The 18,562-nt window shown below is 36.2% G+C and overlaps 2 protein-coding genes and 1 long non-coding RNA gene across 3 annotated transcripts in view; all 3 read left to right on the top strand.

The window, feature by feature from the left end:
* The window catches only part of LOC143913567 (uncharacterized), a 781,442-nt gene that overhangs the window by 240,205 nt on the left and 522,675 nt on the right, over positions 1 to 18,562 (top strand). The window lies entirely within an intron of this gene.
* Positions 1 to 18,562, top strand: part of LOC143913589 (uncharacterized) — a 459,558-nt gene that overhangs the window by 120,547 nt on the left and 320,449 nt on the right. The gene's annotated exons all lie outside the window — the stretch shown is intronic.
* Positions 11,752 to 14,010, top strand: LOC143913160 (uncharacterized). Its single transcript, XM_077432797.1, has 2 exons — positions 11,752 to 11,948; positions 12,037 to 14,010. Exons 1-2 carry the CDS (start codon positions 11,781 to 11,783, stop codon positions 12,994 to 12,996), a joined length of 1,128 nt encoding a protein of 375 aa, XP_077288923.1. The 5' UTR covers positions 11,752 to 11,780; the 3' UTR covers positions 12,997 to 14,010.

The following is an 18,562-nucleotide window of genomic DNA, read 5'->3' as shown; positions in this document are numbered from 1 at the left end:
AACTAAGGGGGGCGAAGCCCTAGACGGCAATTAATCATGGGGGCGCGGAGGGGCGAAGCCCTAAAAGGCAACTGATCATGGGGGCGAAGCCTTAGACGGCATTTAATCATGGGGGCGCGGAGGGGCGAAGCCCTAAAAGGCATTAACTAAGGGGGGCGAAGCCCTAAACGGCAATTAATCTTGGGGGCGCGGGGGGCGAAGCCCTAAAAGGCAACTGATCATGGGGGCGAAGCCTTAGACGGCATTTAATCATGGGGGCGCGGAGGGGCGAAGCCCTAAAAGGCATTTACTAAGGGGGGCGAAGCCCTAGACGGCATTTAATCATGGGGGTGCGGAGGGGCGAAGCCCTAAAAGGCATTAACTCAGGGGGGCGAAGCCCTAAACGGCAATTAATCTTTGGAGCGCGGGGGGCGGAGCCCTAAAAGGCATTAACTTAGGGGGGCGAAGCCTTAGACGGCATTTAATCATGGGGGCGCGGAGGGGCGAAGCCCTAAAAGGCATTAACTAAGGGGGGCGAAGCCCTAAACGGCAATTAATCTTGGGGGCGTGGGGGGCGAAGCCCTAAAAGGCAACTGATCATGAGGGCGAAGCCTTAAACGGCATTTAATCATGGGGGCGCGGAGGGGCGAAGCCCTAAAAGGCATTAACTAAGGGGGGCGAAGCCCTAAACGGCAATTAATCTTGGGGGCGTGGGGGGCGAAGCCCTAAAAGGCAACTGATCATGGGAGCGAAGCCTTAGACGGCATTTAATCATGGGGGCGCGGAGGGGCGAAGCCCTAAAAGGCATTAACTAAGGGGGGCGAAGCCCTAAACGGCAATTAATCTTGGGGGCGCGGGGGGCGAAGCCCTAAAAGGCATTAACTAAGGGGGGCGAAGCCCTAGACGGCATTTAATCATGGGGGTGCGGAGGGGCGAAGCCCTAAAAGGCATTAACTAAGGGGGGCGAAGCCCTAAACGGCAATTGCTCATGGGGCGTGGAGGGGCGAAGCCCTAGAAGGCAAAGGCTCAGGGGGGTGCCGAGGGCGAAGCCCTAGAAGGCAAAAAAAAAAAAATGATTTTTTTAAATTTTTTTTTTGATTTTTTTTTTATTTTTTTTTTTTGATTTTTTTTTTTATTTTTTTTTTAATTTTTTTTTTTTTTTTTTTTTTAAATTTTTAAATTTTTTTTTTTTTTTTAATTAAATTAGCTTAGTCATGTTTAAGCGGTTTATATTATAAACACTGAGCGAAGCCGGGTAATACAGCTAGTATTAAATAAAATTAATTACATATTGCCAAAAAATATTGAAAAAAAATCAATCTCAATCTCGCTTTTATTGCTTTTTTTCGATTGTTACGGCCAAATACGTCAAAACAAAAACATAGGAGCAGTGATGTTTTCAAACTCTTCTATAAAATGGGAATATGTTAATATGAATACAAATTGTATATATTTTGTAATTATCAAGAGATTATTTTGTTTAATCTTTACTACATATTAGATTGGCCATGTTAAGCGGTTTATATTACAAATACCGAGCGAAGCCGTGTAAAAACACTAGTTCCCTATAAAATCGTGCACATAAATTCAGGAAGTGTTTTACATGATTGTAGCGATACAATTTGCGAGCATTTTAATAGTACTTCACGTCCCATGATGATGGGTGGTGATAAAGACTGTTCCTCAAAGCTTTAATGGCTGTTCATATTTATTTTTATTTTTTTTTATTTATTTTTATTTATATATATTTTAGCTATCAAGCTAATTTAAATGATAAAACGTACTTGTTAGTAATGGTATGTTTGGAATTTTGCCAAAAATATATACATGTATATATTTTTCAATTTTCAATTGTGTACAGGGCCGCCGTGAGAAATCCCGGGCTCTGGGAAAAATAACTTCGGGTCTTATGACATACTAAAAAAAGATCTTTTACATTCTTATGTACTATGTATTATACTACATATGTACTATGATCAATGATTTTAAAATTGTAGTTTTCCGTTTGTTAAGAACATAACATTAAAAAGATAATTTTATATGAGATCTAATGGATAGACAACATTATGCATATACATATTATTATTGATCTCGGAGTCTCTGTTAGACACTACATTTTTAAATGTGATTGTATGTATTAGATATTATGTTGTATTCAAGTAGTAACAGCAATATTTTGTTCGAGTGATAACACAAAGCCATCATTTTAGTATCAGTTCATATCATATACCAATATATGTACGTATGTATAAGTTGCTTTTCAGAGTGACCTAAGGTTCTCCAATCATATTGATTCTGTGTGTTGCTCAGCTTCAAGGATGCTAGGGTTTGTTTTTCGCAATTCCTGGCATTTCTGAGGCTGTTGTACAATCGTTTGGTGAGAAGTATCATGGAGTACGCATCCATGATCTGGAGTCCTTCAGCCAAAAGTCAGTCTATTAAGCTTGAGCTTATCCAAAGACGCTTTCTCCGGCTTCTTTATAAGGAGCATTATGGGACTTGCCCATATTTATTCCATTCAAGATTTGTTATGGGTATGATCGGCTACACTTCTCTTGAACTCAGGAGAAGTGTTGCTCTAATCAAGTACTTATTTTCTATATTTCGAGGCAAGAACCGCGGCATATCCGAATTCTTCCATTCCTCAAGGCCTCCGATCTTCAAACTCTTTGTATGGTGCCATTGACATTTTTTAGATCTCTCTTCATTCGCTGCACCGCTTCCTCGGTTACGGGGGTCGCGACCAACTTGAACTAAGTTAATTGTAAACTGTTAACTTCCCGGTAGACCGGGACTTGTCGTGGTTTACAGATCTCAGATTTATTAACCATAGATATTTAGTCTTATTAACTCACGAGTTAACTGCAATTTGTCGATTGTTGAAATCAGGAGTTTTTCATTTCAACATGCCTTCTATCATTAAATTATTCCCAATCGTCCCGGTCAGCAGCCCCTTCGTATATTATATAACAGGACTGCCCAACTAGTCGATCGCGGTATCATTTTTAGTCGATCTTCGTTTCATTTTTAAAATGTACTTATTTTGACAAATGTAACCTGAAAATACCTGAAACACAATTGAAGTATTTGTTATACTTTACAGTTAATGTGTCTTCGTTTTTTCACATTTCAAGCTTTTTTCGATATTTAAATATGATATATTTGGCATTAAAACACAAATATGATATTTTTATTTAAATTTAGAAAATATAAATTAAAATAAATTTAGAAAATTTAGAAAATCGTTATAACGACCTACATTTTTATTTCACTCAAACTCAAAAGAAGAAAGAAAGTCACGCCCACTAAAGGTTTATAATAAAAAAAGTGAACAAAATAATGTTTTCTTATTAGTACGAAGATTTTGAAAGTTTATTACTTACGAATAAATTTCCTTATGACTGGTTTGTATAATATTAATTTATTAAAATGTCAAAAGATGTGAATAGATCTTCTTCATCACTCGGAGATTCGGAGATATATGTTTTTGCGCAATTTTTCTATATCTTGGTGTTGTTCGGTCGATGTTTCAAAATCTGTCAATTTTCTGTTCAAAATGAATATTGAAATCTATAGTCGGGTATTTTATCTTTCATTTGTAGTACTTTTCAACTTTCAAATCTCTCTAAGTAGTCGTCCAGTTCAAATCAAAGTCAAAAGTACGTATTTTCACTTGGAATTTTTTCCCACTCTTAATACCATTTTATATTGAGTATCTTCGATTGAAACATGTTTATTGGAATAGTGTTCTGGCCACACTATTCTTTGTTTTTGTTGAAAAGGGTTAATTGGAAGTGTGCTGAATTTTAAAAAAGCTCGTATTAGTATTTACACGAATCTGAATTGAATTAATAGGGATAATATATTAAATTGTCTTTATATGAGAATTAAATAAAATTCCACTTAGACAAATCATATTTCGACTATTCTTGTGGATTAATAACAAAAATTCTATTGATAACTGGCTTACCTCAAAAAATAAACGAATTTTTATTTTACAATTTATTTTTGTAATTCACAACAAGACTACATACCTCTGAACGATTTAGATTAATACTGTTAAATTTTTATTTACTTTATAAATTTATTTGTTGATATTTTCAATTATTAAAAACTACTTTAATATCCAAGATCGTCACATTTATATGTACAACTCACGGATAATATTATGAAACTTAAATTAATATTGCTCAAAAAATGTTTTGCATACTTGTTAATGTGATAATGAAATTGAAAATACGTTTAGAAATATAAAGAATTCAAAAAATATTGATTGCGTTTCATTTATTAAATTATTTCACTCATTGATAAAATTGCGATTACATTTTAAAACTGGGATATTTATTATAACATAAAACCGGGCAGTCGTTTTAAAATTTACCGACTCCGACTATGACTTTTACCCGATGCTTCGACTCCGACTCCGACTTAACGATTTTAGGAAGATCAAATATTCTTGCGAACGTATAAAGTTGTCAGTAATAAAAATAATATTGATTTTCAAAATATAAAAATGAAAGGAATTAAGAAAAATCACTAAAAATTTACATGTAAAAGTTTTCATAGCGTACAAATGTATATGAATTTCATATACAAACAAATCAATGTAATAGAAAAAGTATTAGAAGGAGGAAACAATCAGTTTTATCTAATGTACAGCGTAATAGGAAAAAGAGCTCATAAACCTATTTACAATTCTTGCGCATTAAAAACAACAATCCACGACACATTAAAATATGTTACTTGCAATTCAACGATTTTGTTTATAATGTAATTTAAATTCATGATTTTTATAAAGAAATTATTAAATTTCGATTTATTAGTAAAATTGGAGACAAACGGTAACAAAAATTTCATAAAACGATTGATGACGAAGATCTACTCATATCTTTTGACATTTTAATATATTAATATTTTACAAACCGAAATTTATTCGTAAATAATAAACTTTCAAAATCTTCGTACTAATAAGAAAACATTATTTTGTTCACTTATTATAAACCTTTAGTGGGCGTTATTTTCTTTCTTCTTTTAAGTAAACTGAATTAAAAATGTAGGTCGTTTAATTATTTGCTAAATTGTCAATTTTAAATGCTTTACACAATCAATATAATTACGTAATATTAGCAGTGCCGGCCTTACATCCTATGGCGCCCTCGGGCAATTTTCCTCTAGGCGCCTCTAGAAAAAAAATATAGAAAATAGGTTTCCCCCCCGTCCTTTTCCGGGCATGGGACCGGCAGTTAAGTGATTAACACGGTTCCCGAACCCCACTTTGTGGTGTTAAAAATAAATAAAAAATATGCTCTAAAATAAAAGGTCTAATGTAAAAATATATGTATGTATGTATACAGTATACATATATTTTTATGTAGTATCAAAATATTTTTTAAGACAAATTTACGCAAAATTCCAATTACAAATGAAATATTATATGACTTATTCCAATTTCATAATAACCGGCACATGCATATGTACATAATAATAGTTAATATTAATAACAGGAACATGAAAAGTGCGCTTAAAAATGAATTGTTGAATTTAATCATGTTCATTCTCATTCACAATTTCATCATCTCTGTTATATTTATCTACACTGCTAATTTGGTGCAAAAGTTTCTTATTTTCTTTTATTTCTGTATAAAATTCTAAACATGAAATATTTTTGTAATTATATACATACTACGCTCAAAATACCCCGGACAGTAGAAATTTTCAACCTACATATTTCTTTCTTTGGTTCACCGTTCGCCAATTGTGGAAAATATTCTTTCTACATTGGCATTCTGGCCAGGTATTGCAAAAAAAAAAATTGACAAATTTTTAATAATTCCGAATGAAACTCAATAGTATTTGTTTTGAAATATTCTGACCATTTGAGAAAGCATTATTGAAAAATTAGTCCATTAATTCAAATATTCCTTCGATTTTTTTATAGCAATTCATAAAATTTAAATTAAATTTATCTATTTCACTTTGCAATAAATTTCCTTTATTTTCAGACAAAAAAGATTGTATTTTGATAGGAGGAAATGATTCTTCATATCTATGACTTAATATATTCGCTAATGAATTTATTGTAGCCGTTACTTTTAACACAGAATTTCGTTCGAATTTTATTTGTAATATTTTTTCATGGAATTTTCATATGCATTAAGGAAGCTGCAAATTCTAAATAACCTTTGCTACAATCATCTTCAAAAAATGATTTCATAACAATGGGAGAGTTGTTTATAGATAAAAAATATGATTTTAAAGCAGGAAAAACTTCCAACACTCTCTTCACAGCAGTATAAAGTGATAGCCAGCGCGTTTTTGAATGTTTCAATAATGCACTATAATGAATGTCCACAAATTCGCAAAAATCTTTTAAAGATTCTGTCCTGATTGTGTAAATAGAAAAAAAAATACTATTGATTCTATGTACATCTATTGTCATGGAATCAAATCCATGCTGTGCACATTTATGAACACATTTATTGAAAATTCCTATTAAATCTTTTCCAAATTTTGTTTTCAAATGGCTGTAAACATTGTTTTTTCCATTTCTATGCAATCCTCCGAAATTAGTATTACAATTATCTGCAGAAAAAGCAAACCCATTTTTCTACAATATTGTATTTATTTAAGGTTGTGGCTATTTGCAGGTACTATATCTGCAAATGATTTGCTATTTGCAGGTACTATATTTGCGAATTATTGGCTATTTGCAGATACTATATCTGCGACAGACGCAAAGCCTTCTGTGCATGTGCGTGAACTGTCACTGTCAGCGTGTTTAATGTTAAAATTTTGTTTTAAACCTCTTAAATTTTTGTTCGAACTCGTAAAGTGACGTAGAGTAAAAAATATTATCCAAATTAGTTAATATTATTAATTGTTAGAAAATTATTATCATATAAAACTGTATAATACCTATGTACATACAAGTAAAAGCCGCGAACTAGCTAAATGATATAAATCTATTATAATAACGTGCTAAATTTTTTTGCCTCATGTATAATGAACGATTGATTAAACAAGTCTAGAATACATTAAATGTAAGAAATTATAATCGGATTATAAGTTCACGCGCATGCGCAGAAGACTTTGCGCCTGTCGCAGATATAGTACCTGCAAATAGCCAATAATTCGCAGATTTAGTACCTGCAAATAGCCACAACCTTTATTTAAACGTGTATTCAAATGTTCACTTATTGTCTCTGCTGTTTCGTGTGGCAAAGAAAATAAACCGATCATTTTTGTCATTATGCCATTATTATTGATGTCAAAAAACTGAATGAAGACTGGAAACATTTTAATTGCACCAAATCCGCTTTGCTACTTCCGAATCATCAAACATTTTTGCCAACAGTTTGTTTGTGCAAACAGTAGAGTGTGAAACTATAATGGTGTTTTAAAGTGTGAAAAGCTAAAGTTCCTTCGGCGGCCGATACTCTGTCATCCAAAAGTGAAACTTTTTTTGTGAAGAAATCACATATAATTTTGGAGCCATCATCAATATGAAGAGTTCCTGTATGCTTTTTTGACGATATTTGCTGTTCCAAATTGTATTTGCCTTTGTTTGCAACCGAAAACTGTTGAATTGAAAAGCGTGCTTTTTATTACTTACATACCTCCTTTACGTTTCACTTACGATTGCAATTCAGGAAAAAATTTGCCTGTTATCCGATCGTTTTCATACTTTGCCATATTGCTCATTTTGGTCATCAATATAAGTAAATAGATCCTCCGCCATTACGATGGTGCAAAAATATCGTGTAAGACGCGTTTGAAATTTGAATTTCTGAAAAGTGCCTGACGTTTATCCAGTTTTTAGTTTTAAAAATAGATGGCGGTAGTAAAATAAAATTATTGGTATTTTTATTCAAAATAATAATTTTATATACAAATTATAGAAGAGGTATGTTTTTAAAAAACTTTTTTTTATAATATTTGTCTCCGATTTGGATGTTCTAGATTTTAGGTTGGAAATTGTCACCGAACCCTTTTTTTCGAGATATTACCTTTTTAGTGAAAATATAAGTTTATATCTACATACAATTAGATGCAGCAGAGCCTAGCATTTTGCACTCTCAGCAAATATAAATTTTTTTATTAAATAAAAATAATTTACTTCATTTAAAAAACTCAATATTTATCGAAATATAAAAATTGCACATTCGAAATAAAATTACAAGAATTATTTCTTAGTAGTTCATGAAAAGTACACAGTCCGTTGTATAGAATCTTCAATGTCACATTTGTGGACCTCAGCATAAACATTAATGTGTGCAAAACACAAAGACGGACTGGTCTCAGTGGATTTCAAATGTCACAATTGGAAATTTGTCAAAAATTAAACTATTTATTACAATGAAACACATATTTTTTCGGACTGGGATGTCATATGGATTGGACATTTGTGACTCGATCGTTTCTTATCGGAGCTTGCCAATTTATCTGATTTCATTGTTGAAATGGTTGCAACAAATTGGCATAAATCATCCTACAAACTATGGTTTTTTAAAATTATAAACATATAGCTGATCAGACGGACATTAAGATATTTAATGTTACTTTTGGTCGGTTTATAGTTATCCATTCAAAATAATGCTTCCTATCTTTTTTGATTTTCCTTTATTGTTAATTTTATATTATAAGATTTCATTATCATGTTATTATGTAATTACTTAAATGAGTTTTTACCTGTATAAATAAATAATAAAAAAAATGCCTGAATTTGATTTATGGAGAATATGTAAAAATTTATGTACAAGTCTAAATTCATAGATGTCTCAATGACTTAATTAATAATTGTCAATGTCGTGTTCTTCAGCCTCTCGAAATACAGGGATTTATGTAATAAAAATGCTGCAATGTTTGTATTTAATTGTCTAGAAAGGCGCATTGGGGTCTTCCTGTTAGGCCATCTTAGTATATATGTAAAAATAAAATAAGTCTAGCGAGGTGAGCTTTTCTAGCAAATGTTTTTAGACAAACGTTTCATTTGAACGGTTTTTTTCCAGAGTGGCATTTCATATGTCTCACTAGGAAGGTAGATTTTTTGCAATATGATGTTAAACAAATGTCACAAGAGTGTGGTTTTACCCTAGCATGATATTTCATGTGTGAAAGGAGGCGAGATCTAGTGACAAAAATTGTATGGCTTTACCTTAGCATGAATGGTCTTGTGGCATACCAGTGGCGTAGCGCGAATTCCTGGTGCCCCCCCGCAAAATATTTTAAGGCGCCATCCCCCCCCCCTCCTCATATATTCATGTTATTTACTTAAAATAACTTTCCAAATTAATAATTTATACCTTTTTTACGTATCGGTATATGTACCTACATATACATATATATCGAAGTGCATTAATAGTTTAATCTGGACGACCAACAAGCAGTGCACAATCTGTTGGTGAAGTAACTGATGGTGAATTTTCCTTAAAAACTTCCCACCTGTTAATGGTGACAGCGAAAAATTTATAACTTTTATTGGTTTTATTCTGCGCCTGCACATTAATACGGGAGGAAAAGCCTGTTCCTCTTGTTCCTGTTGTATCCTGCTCGCGCAAATTAAGGGAGTATGTACCGTTTACTATGCACCCTTTTTATTTTTTGATCTTTCGACTTAAGATCTTTCGATTTTCGATCTTTGCCTTCCGATATTTGTGTTTTCTGTAATTTAAAATTCTGGCTCGTCACGGATACCGATAGTACATACACGTATATTACAAATAGGTTGGAAAATAAGAGAAGTTAAAAAAGTTTTTAGAAAAGTTATTTCAAAAAAATTACGGAACAAATTAAAAAATTCGGGTGTGACCAACCCATGACTTTATCTATGTATTTGAGGAATATAAGAAGGTTACAAAACAAAATTCAATATTGAACTAATAACTATGATAGCGATACAAATTGAGCGCGAATATATGCAAATACTTGCACAAGACAAAAGTTCTACTTCCGGTTGTCGGATTTTGTTCAAATTTTTTTTATTATTTAAAATCAGTATAATTATAATACACATTAAATATCAAGAGGATAAAAATAATATAAAAGGTCAAAATAAAATAATGAAATATTGTTTTAATAAAAAATACTACTTCCGGTTTACAAATTCTGACCAAAACGTTATCAAATCTAAGTTAGTACATAAAGAATACAAATATAAATTTTCAGCTTAATACGTTCAGGGGTGTGGACAGGATCCAGGCGACAACATTTTTATCCTTTTTAATAGGAGAAAATCCTACTTCCGGTTCATTAAATTTGATGATTTTATTTTTTATTTTTACTTAAAATCACTATCTTTATTATACACAATAAATATCAAGACGCTTAAATAATTTAAAAGGTCAAAAAAAAATAATGAAAAAATAATGAAATATTGTTTTAAAAAAAAATACTACTTCCGGTTTACGAATTCTGACCAAAACGTTACCAAATCTAAGTTAGTACATATATAATATAAATATAAATTTTCAGCTTAATACGTTCAGGGGTGTGGTCAGGATCCAGGCGACAACATTTTGACCTTCCTTCCGGATGCTTCCGGAAGGGAAAAAATCCCACTTCCGGTTTATTAAAATTAGTGATTTTTTTTTATTTTAATCACATTGATACAAGAATTATACTTGCATTTTTTCGTGAAGACCACACATGTTTAAGGGGTCGAAAAAAATAGTGGAAGAAAAATCGAACAAGAGTAAACTGCCACTGCCACCGGTCGACGGACGCTTACCAAATTTTATACATAACTTGGTATTGAGCTTAAACTGATCGATATGAAATTTCAGTTCGAATAATCAAAAGGCTTTTGAGAAAAACATAAAAAACCTCGATTCTCTAGAGTAAAAGTACTACTTCCGGTTCAGATAAAAATATTTAAAAAATATAAAATTATAAAAATTATTATTTCTAGTACATGTAAAAAAAATTCAGTCCGATTCAGTTAGTAGTTTGTGAGAAAATCGAATTCAAAAACTTAAAAAAAAGAGGACACCTATAAGGGGAGGTACCATTTCCGATCAACTTAAAAATTTGAAAAAAATTTACGTAGTGTCTATAAGAATTTTATTAACCGATACTAAGTTTCGGTTCGATAGGACTAACGGTGTTGAAAAAATCCCCAAAGTACACAGACACACACACAGACACACATACAGACACACACACATTTTTTCTAGATCATTAAAACGTGATCAGTAATCGATTCTGAGTTCGAATCAGTCAAAATCTCGAGTTTGAATTTTCGCATGATCACAAAACTTCATCTATTGTTACTACGTACATAGATAAAGTAAAAATCAGTGAAAAAAGCGCGCTTCGTGGCGCCCCCCAGGTCTCGGCACCCCCCCCCCCCCGCATTGCGGGGTCTGCGGGCGCGGTAGCTACGCCACTGGAAAAAAATAACTGACTATTGATTCTAATACTCACTTTGAGCACAGCAATACTAGATTTTAAATTAAAGACCGCAAAAGCCAAAAAACTGCAAAAATTGCGCATTTCTTTAAACGCTCATATCTCGTAAAGGAGACCCAAACAACGAAAATTATTACCATATTCGAATTCAGTGGGTTAAACTTAGTAAAGATTGGTTAGTCTCCGCTCTGGTAACTCAAAAACGTGATTTTTTGTTGCTCAGTGTTATTTACATCTATTGGCTACGTTCACACTACCGATATCTACACCCGATATTTACGAATTTTTCCATAACCAGTTCCTAAATAGCAACCACAAGTTGCAATATGGGAACTGGATATGGAAAATTCGAAAATATCGCGTGTAGATATCGGTAGTGTGAACGTAGCCAATAGATGTCACTAAAAAAGTCGGACGAGTCGTCACTAGTCAGAGTAGGGTACGAGAAGATGGAGTGCAGGCTTTGTCTTGGATCAGCTCCGGCCGAGTCGTCCGTCTCCATCTTCGGCGATCTTCATCCAGAGCGTCTAGAACAACGCATTCGGACTTGCTGTCAAATTTATGTCAGTTGCTAGTTACAGGTTACAACTATGGTGGACCGAATTATTGGTTAACTCTTCTCACCACTTAATCCTGCTTTTTCATCTGCAGGTTAAAAGAGGCGATGGGTTGCCAGACACGGTGTGTCTTTCGTGCAAGACCAATCTGGAATTGTTAATCAGCTTTCGAAAGGCTTGTTGTCGAAGCAACGAAACGTTTCAACTGAGGTTAGATGATTGCTTGAAGATCAAGAGTGAAGAAGTTTTATTGGAAGATGTTACATGGAAAGATGAGCCTTCATTATCGACAATTCACCGAAAGAATAGAGAATTTTTGTCAAAGCCATTTCCCAGTGAATCTGAACGTGTATTACATCAAAAATCACATTCTGTAGAAAAGCTGTTCAAATGTGAAATTTGTTTAAAATCATTTAGTAATAAATCTAACCTCACGTCACATAAAAAATTGCATACTGGGATAAAACCACACACATGTGATATTTGTTTAAAATCATTTATTCATAAATGTGGACTAGTGTTACATTTAAGATCTCACACGGGGGAAAAGCCTCACAAGTGTGAAATTTGTTCAAAATCATTTACTCTAAAATGTACCCTCAAGTCACATAAGAAATTGCATACTGGCATAAAATCACACAAATGTGCCTTTTGTTCAAAATCATTTATTAAAAAATATAACCTCTTGTCACATGAAAAATTGCACACCGGGATAAAACCACACAAATGTGACATTTGTTTAAAATCGTTTATTCACAAATCTAACCTTACGTACCATGAAAAATTGCATACTGGGATAAAACCACACAAATGTGATATTTGTTTAAAATTATTTATTCATAAATCTAGCCTCACAACACATGAAAAATTGCATACTGGGATAAAACCATACAAATGTGAAATTTGTTTAAAATCATTTGCTCTAAAATATAAACTCGAGTTACACAAAAAAATACACACCGGGATGAAACCACACAAGTGTGATATTTGCTTAAAATCATACACCCAAAAATCGACCCTCACGAAACATATAAGATCTCATTATAAGAAATAGTCTTATGAACGTGAAATATATTAATGAGGCATTTAAATTATCACACCGCACATGTGTGATATTTGTTTGAAATCCTTTTCTAATTGACACCACCTTGTAAATCATTTGAGATCTAACACTTAGTCATTTTCTAAAAAAAAAAATTCTCTTGGCTTATTAAAGTCTAATGAGATGTAATAATAACATAATATGTAAATAAAAATATTGTTTATTATATGTATGTATACTGCAGTGGTGTCATCGCAATTTTAGAACAACGGGTTTCCAATATTTTTTTCAATTAAATTATTTTGAAAATAAATACATATATATAAGTAGAGACCCGTATTTTGGGCACTTTGCTATTAATGCTTAATAGATGCTAAATTCGTAAAATACGCGAATAGATGCTAAAATAACTAACAAAAGTGAAATTTGCATAAAATTTATAAAATTAATAGACAATTTAGAAGGGTCTTCCTATCCCTTTTCCCATTTATTATGTGAAGAAATTGAGGGGATAAAACAAAGCTTGCAGTTTACTATAGACGGTGTTTTTCCTGTCGCAACCAAGCAACTGCTTTTGTCTACTACTGTAAGTAAAAGAAGACAGTTGGAGCTTTGCATCCAAAAGGCTGCTCAAAAAAGCGTCTTAAAACTAGACTCGCACTCAAGACTAAATGAGACAAATCTATTCCTCCGAACATTGAGTAAATTATTCAATCCATCTGTGGCAGGTTCAAAATCTAATATTAATGTTAAAGAAACAGTTTTGTTTTTCAGAAACCCGCCATTGTTTAATGTATTAACAGAGGCTCAATGTTTGGAAGGATATCAGCACTTTTGAGACAATTAATAGAGAATATAAAAAGTGAATCCACGCTGGATATATTGCTGTTATTGATGGCAACAAAAATTAAATATGAAGAGTTTGGTTGTGCAGCTCTAAAATCTATTTGGTGTCCCGTCAATAGTGTGGATGCTGAACGGTATTTTAGTAAATACAATATTGTTACCGATCGTCACACGAATCTCAAAAAAGAATCTGTAGAAATATGCTCCATGTTAAGTTTTAATCAATTTTAATTGGTATTATATTTTTATATTCATATTTTTTATCTTTGTATTTTTATATTCATGTTTTTTTTATTGTAATTTTAATTTCAAAATATTTTTGAATTTTTCTATTATTTTTTAATGGTTGCGTTGTCTTTAAATTGTATATATGTATATAAATTTTATTAAATTTCATCGAAATCTTTTATTATTTAAAATTAAACTCTTCATAAAAATAGATGCTAAATTGAACATTTTTAATGCCCTAAAACGCTAAAATGCAAAATGAAAATGCTAAAATTGACAAAAATAGATGCCCAAAATACGGGTCTCTACTTATAAGATACATTTTTTTTCGTCCAACTATTACATGAAAGTTCATAAAATTCTCAAGATTTGTACAATTTTTGATAAAAATTATATGAATTTTTAGATTAAATAACGGGTTTCCGGAAACTTTTGATTCTTAACAACGGGTCTCTGAAAACCCATGGAAACCATTAGAGTGACACCACTACTATACTGTATATATTCCATAATTTTGGTAAATATTTTATCATTATAATGGGTTTACCTCACGGGACCGAAAGTGAAAAGCCCGAAAAAGCAAATATAGGAAGGCAAAGATCGAAAATCGAAAGATCTTAAGTCGAAAGATCAAAAAAAAAGGGTGCATGGTAAACGGTTCTATGTATATATAATATATATGAGTGGCATGCGTTGAAATTATATCTCTTTTTGTCATAAAGCCTTGTTTAATGGGCGCGCGCAGAATACGGGAGGAAAAGCCTGTTCCTCTTGTTCCTGTTGTATCCTGCTAACGCAAATTAAGTGAAGATGTACGACAGGGGGAGAGAGACTTTTACCGCACGCCACTGATATATATGTAGGAATCTCGTCGTCGTCATCGTCATCGAAACCTTCGAGAATATTCCGCAACAACAAAATACATCGAGCGGAACAGCATCAAGCATTCCAGAAAATACTACGCCTCGACAAAAGTGCATTCCTCTTGTACGCATCAACAAACTAAATGCTCGTACGACCACTTCCATCAAGCATTCCAGAAAATTCGACGCCTCGACGAAAACAAAATTCCTCTCGTACGCGTCAATAACCACTTCCATCAAGCATTCCAGAAAATTCGACGCCTCGACGAAAACAAAATTCCTCTCGTACGCGTCAATAACCACTTCCACCAAGCATTCCAAAAACACTATAAAAGGAGGTACAACCCAAACAACGCCAGTCGACCCAGAGCAGCAAGCGTCGACACACAGCAGCAGACCAGTCAACATACAGCTCCTGACCAGCCACCACTACACTACGCGGACTTGGAAGATCAACCAGCCGGACGAGCCAGCAACACACTGCCGTATCCAGAGACCTTCCGTACATAGCTGAATGCTGAGCCAGCGACACTCTACCATATCCAGAGACCGCTGAACGACATACTTTTGCCCACAAATACCATACCTTTGTACAACCATAGGCAAACAATAAAACTTTATAAAACTAGCACAACAGTGTTTCGTTAGGCCGGGATACGGTCAACACACATGTAACCCGCCTACATTGGTACTAATCCGACGTGATCTACGCAACCTTCTGATCATCCAACAGCGCTGTCAACACATCGCTACCCCGCCTACATTGGTGACCCCATCTTTGAACCACACAACAGTGTTTCGTTAGGCCGGGATACGGTCAACACATCGTACCCCGCCTACATTGGTGACCCCATCTTTGAACTACGCAGCCTTCATAGCAGTCAACAGCGCAGTCAACACGGCAGCCCACAGTGCAGCCTCCACAACAACCAACAGCCGCCACGACAGCAGTCAACAGCGCAGTCAACACGGCAGCCCACAGTGCAGCCTCCACAACAACCAACAGCCGCCACGACAGCAGTCAACAGCGCAGACTACATAGCAGCCCACATCGCAGCCTACAAAGCAGCCCACATCGCAGCCTACATAGCAGCCCACATCGCAGCCTACATAGCAGCCCACAGCGCAGCCTACATAGCAGCCCACATCGCAGCCTACATAGCAGCCCACATCGCAGCCTACATAGCAGCCCACATCGCAGCCTACATAGCAGCCCACATCGCAGCCTACATAGCAGCCCACATCGCAGCCTACATAGCAGCCCACATCGCAGCCTACATAGCAGCCCACATCGCAGCCTACATAGCAGCCCACATCGCAGCCTACATAGCAGCCCACACCGCAGCCTACATAGCAGCCCACAGCGCAGCCTACAAAGCAGCCAACAAACGCCACGACAAGGCAACAGCCAGAAGCCTTCACGCAACCGCAAGCTTCGAGCAACCACAAGCTTCACGCAACCGCAAGCTTCATGCAACCGCAGACTTCACGCAACCGCAGCCTACAACGCAGTCTACAACGCAACCCTCAACGCAGACTTCAAACGCAGTCCGCTACATGTCCCCACAACTAGTGACCATGTCAAACAACTCCGCAGCTTTCGCCACAACAAAACGCAACCCGGAGACAACAACCAAATGGATCCACTACTGTTGATCCGCCAGCACCGCTCATCACACCTTCGATGATTCATCACCTCGATGAGCCCATGCAGGACGCCGCAGGCTGCACAACAGCACCGTCCAGACCGACACAAACCTTCACTACCATTGTAACGACCGCAACAGTAACATGGTGTGAAAGTACATATGGACCAGCTACCAACACAACCCGCTGTTGAGTCAACCCACTCCAGCACAACCGGCGAAACAAATCGCCACTGAGCCAACTAGCTCCAACACAACACAGCCGCTGTCGAGACAACTAACTCCAGCACAATCAGCACAACGCCTGCACAACAACATCGTCCAGACCACCAACCTTCACTATCAACGTAGCCTAGACAGAATAAGCAACATGGTAGAAAAGAACAACTCGGACTGGTACGCAAAACGAGACCCGCTGTCGAGACAACCGACTCCAGCACAACCAACGAAGACCAGCACTCAACGCACTTCGCTAACCAACAGTCTCCACACAAATTCCGCTGCCGAGACAACTAACTCCAGCACAACCAACGAAGACCAGCACTCAACGCACTTCGTCAACCAACGTTCTTCACGCAAGATCCGCTGTCGAGACAACTAACTCCAGCACAACCAACGAAGACCAGCACTCAACGCACTTCGTCAACCAACGTTCTTCACGCAAGATCCGCTGTCGAGACAACCAACTCCAGCACAACCAACGAAGACCAGCAATCAACGCACTTCGTCAACCAACGTTCTTCACGCAAGACCCGCTGCCGAGACAACTAACTCCAGCACAACCAACGAAGACCAGCACTCAACGCACTTCGTCAACCAACGTTCTTCACGCAAGATCCGCTGCCGAGACAACTAACTCCAGCACAACCAACGAAGACCAGCACTCAACGCACTTCGTCAACCAACGTTCTTCACGCAAGACCCGCTGCCGAGACAACTAACTCCAGCACAACCAGCAAAACAGTCACGCGAATGACTCCACGCAGAACACAGCAGCCTGCACAACAGCACCATCCAAGCCATCACAAACCTTCACTACCAACGCAGCTCGCCCAAAATAAGCAACCTGGTAGAGAACAAGACTTGGACCGGCATGCAACACAAGACCCGCTGTTGAGACAACTTTCTCCAGCACAACCGGACAAACAACGACGCCATCGAGTCAATAGACTCCAACACATCAAGATTCCCACAAAATCACACACATCGCTAACACTCACCGGAGAGCCATGTAGGAATCTCGTCGTCGTCATCGTCATCGAAACCTTCGAGAATATTCCGCAACAACAAAATACATCGAGCGGAACAGCATCAAGCATTCCAGAAAATACTACGCCTCGACAAAAGTGCATTCCTCTTGTACGCATCAACAAACTAAATGCTCGTACGACCACTTCCATCAAGCATTCCAGAAAATTCGACGCCTCGACGAAAACAAAATTCCTCTCGTACGCGTCAATAACCACTTCCATCAAGCATTCCAGAAAATTCGACGCCTCGACGAAAACAAAATTCCTCTCGTACGCGTCAATAACCACTTCCACCAAGCATTCCAAAAACACTATAAAAGGAGGTACAACCCAAACAACGCCAGTCGACCCAGAGCAGCAAGCGTCGACACACAGCAGCAGACCAGTCAACATACAGCTCCTGACCAGCCACCACTACACTACGCGGACTTGGAAGATCAACCAGCCGGACGAGCCAGCAACACACTGCCGTATCCAGAGACCTTCCGTACATAGCTGAATGCTGAGCCAGCGACACTCTACCATATCCAGAGACCGCTGAACGACATACTTTTGCCCACAAATACCATACCTTTGTACAACCATAGGCAAACAATAAAACTTTATAAAACTAGCACAACAGTGTTTCGTTAGGCCGGGATACGGTCAACACACATGTAACCCGCCTACATTGGTACTAATCCGACGTGATCTACGCAACCTTCTGATCATCCAACAGCGCTGTCAACACATCGCTACCCCGCCT

This window comes from Arctopsyche grandis, chromosome 6, assembly GCF_051622035.1.
Source record: "Arctopsyche grandis isolate Sample6627 chromosome 6, ASM5162203v2, whole genome shotgun sequence".
NCBI classification, from domain to species: domain Eukaryota; kingdom Metazoa; phylum Arthropoda; class Insecta; order Trichoptera; family Hydropsychidae; genus Arctopsyche; species Arctopsyche grandis.
The sequence above is the reverse complement of the archived record's forward strand: the minus strand, read 5'-3'. Positions and strand labels throughout refer to the sequence as shown.

Coding starts and splice junctions, on each gene's coding strand:
- LOC143913160 (XM_077432797.1), top strand. CDS start 11,781: ATGTCACTAAAAAAGTCGGACGAGTCGTCACTAGTCAGAGTAGGGTAC. Junction 11,949..12,036: donor GGACTTGCTGTCAAATTTAT/GTCAGTTGCTAG, acceptor TTTCATCTGCAG/GTTAAAAGAGGCGATGGGTT.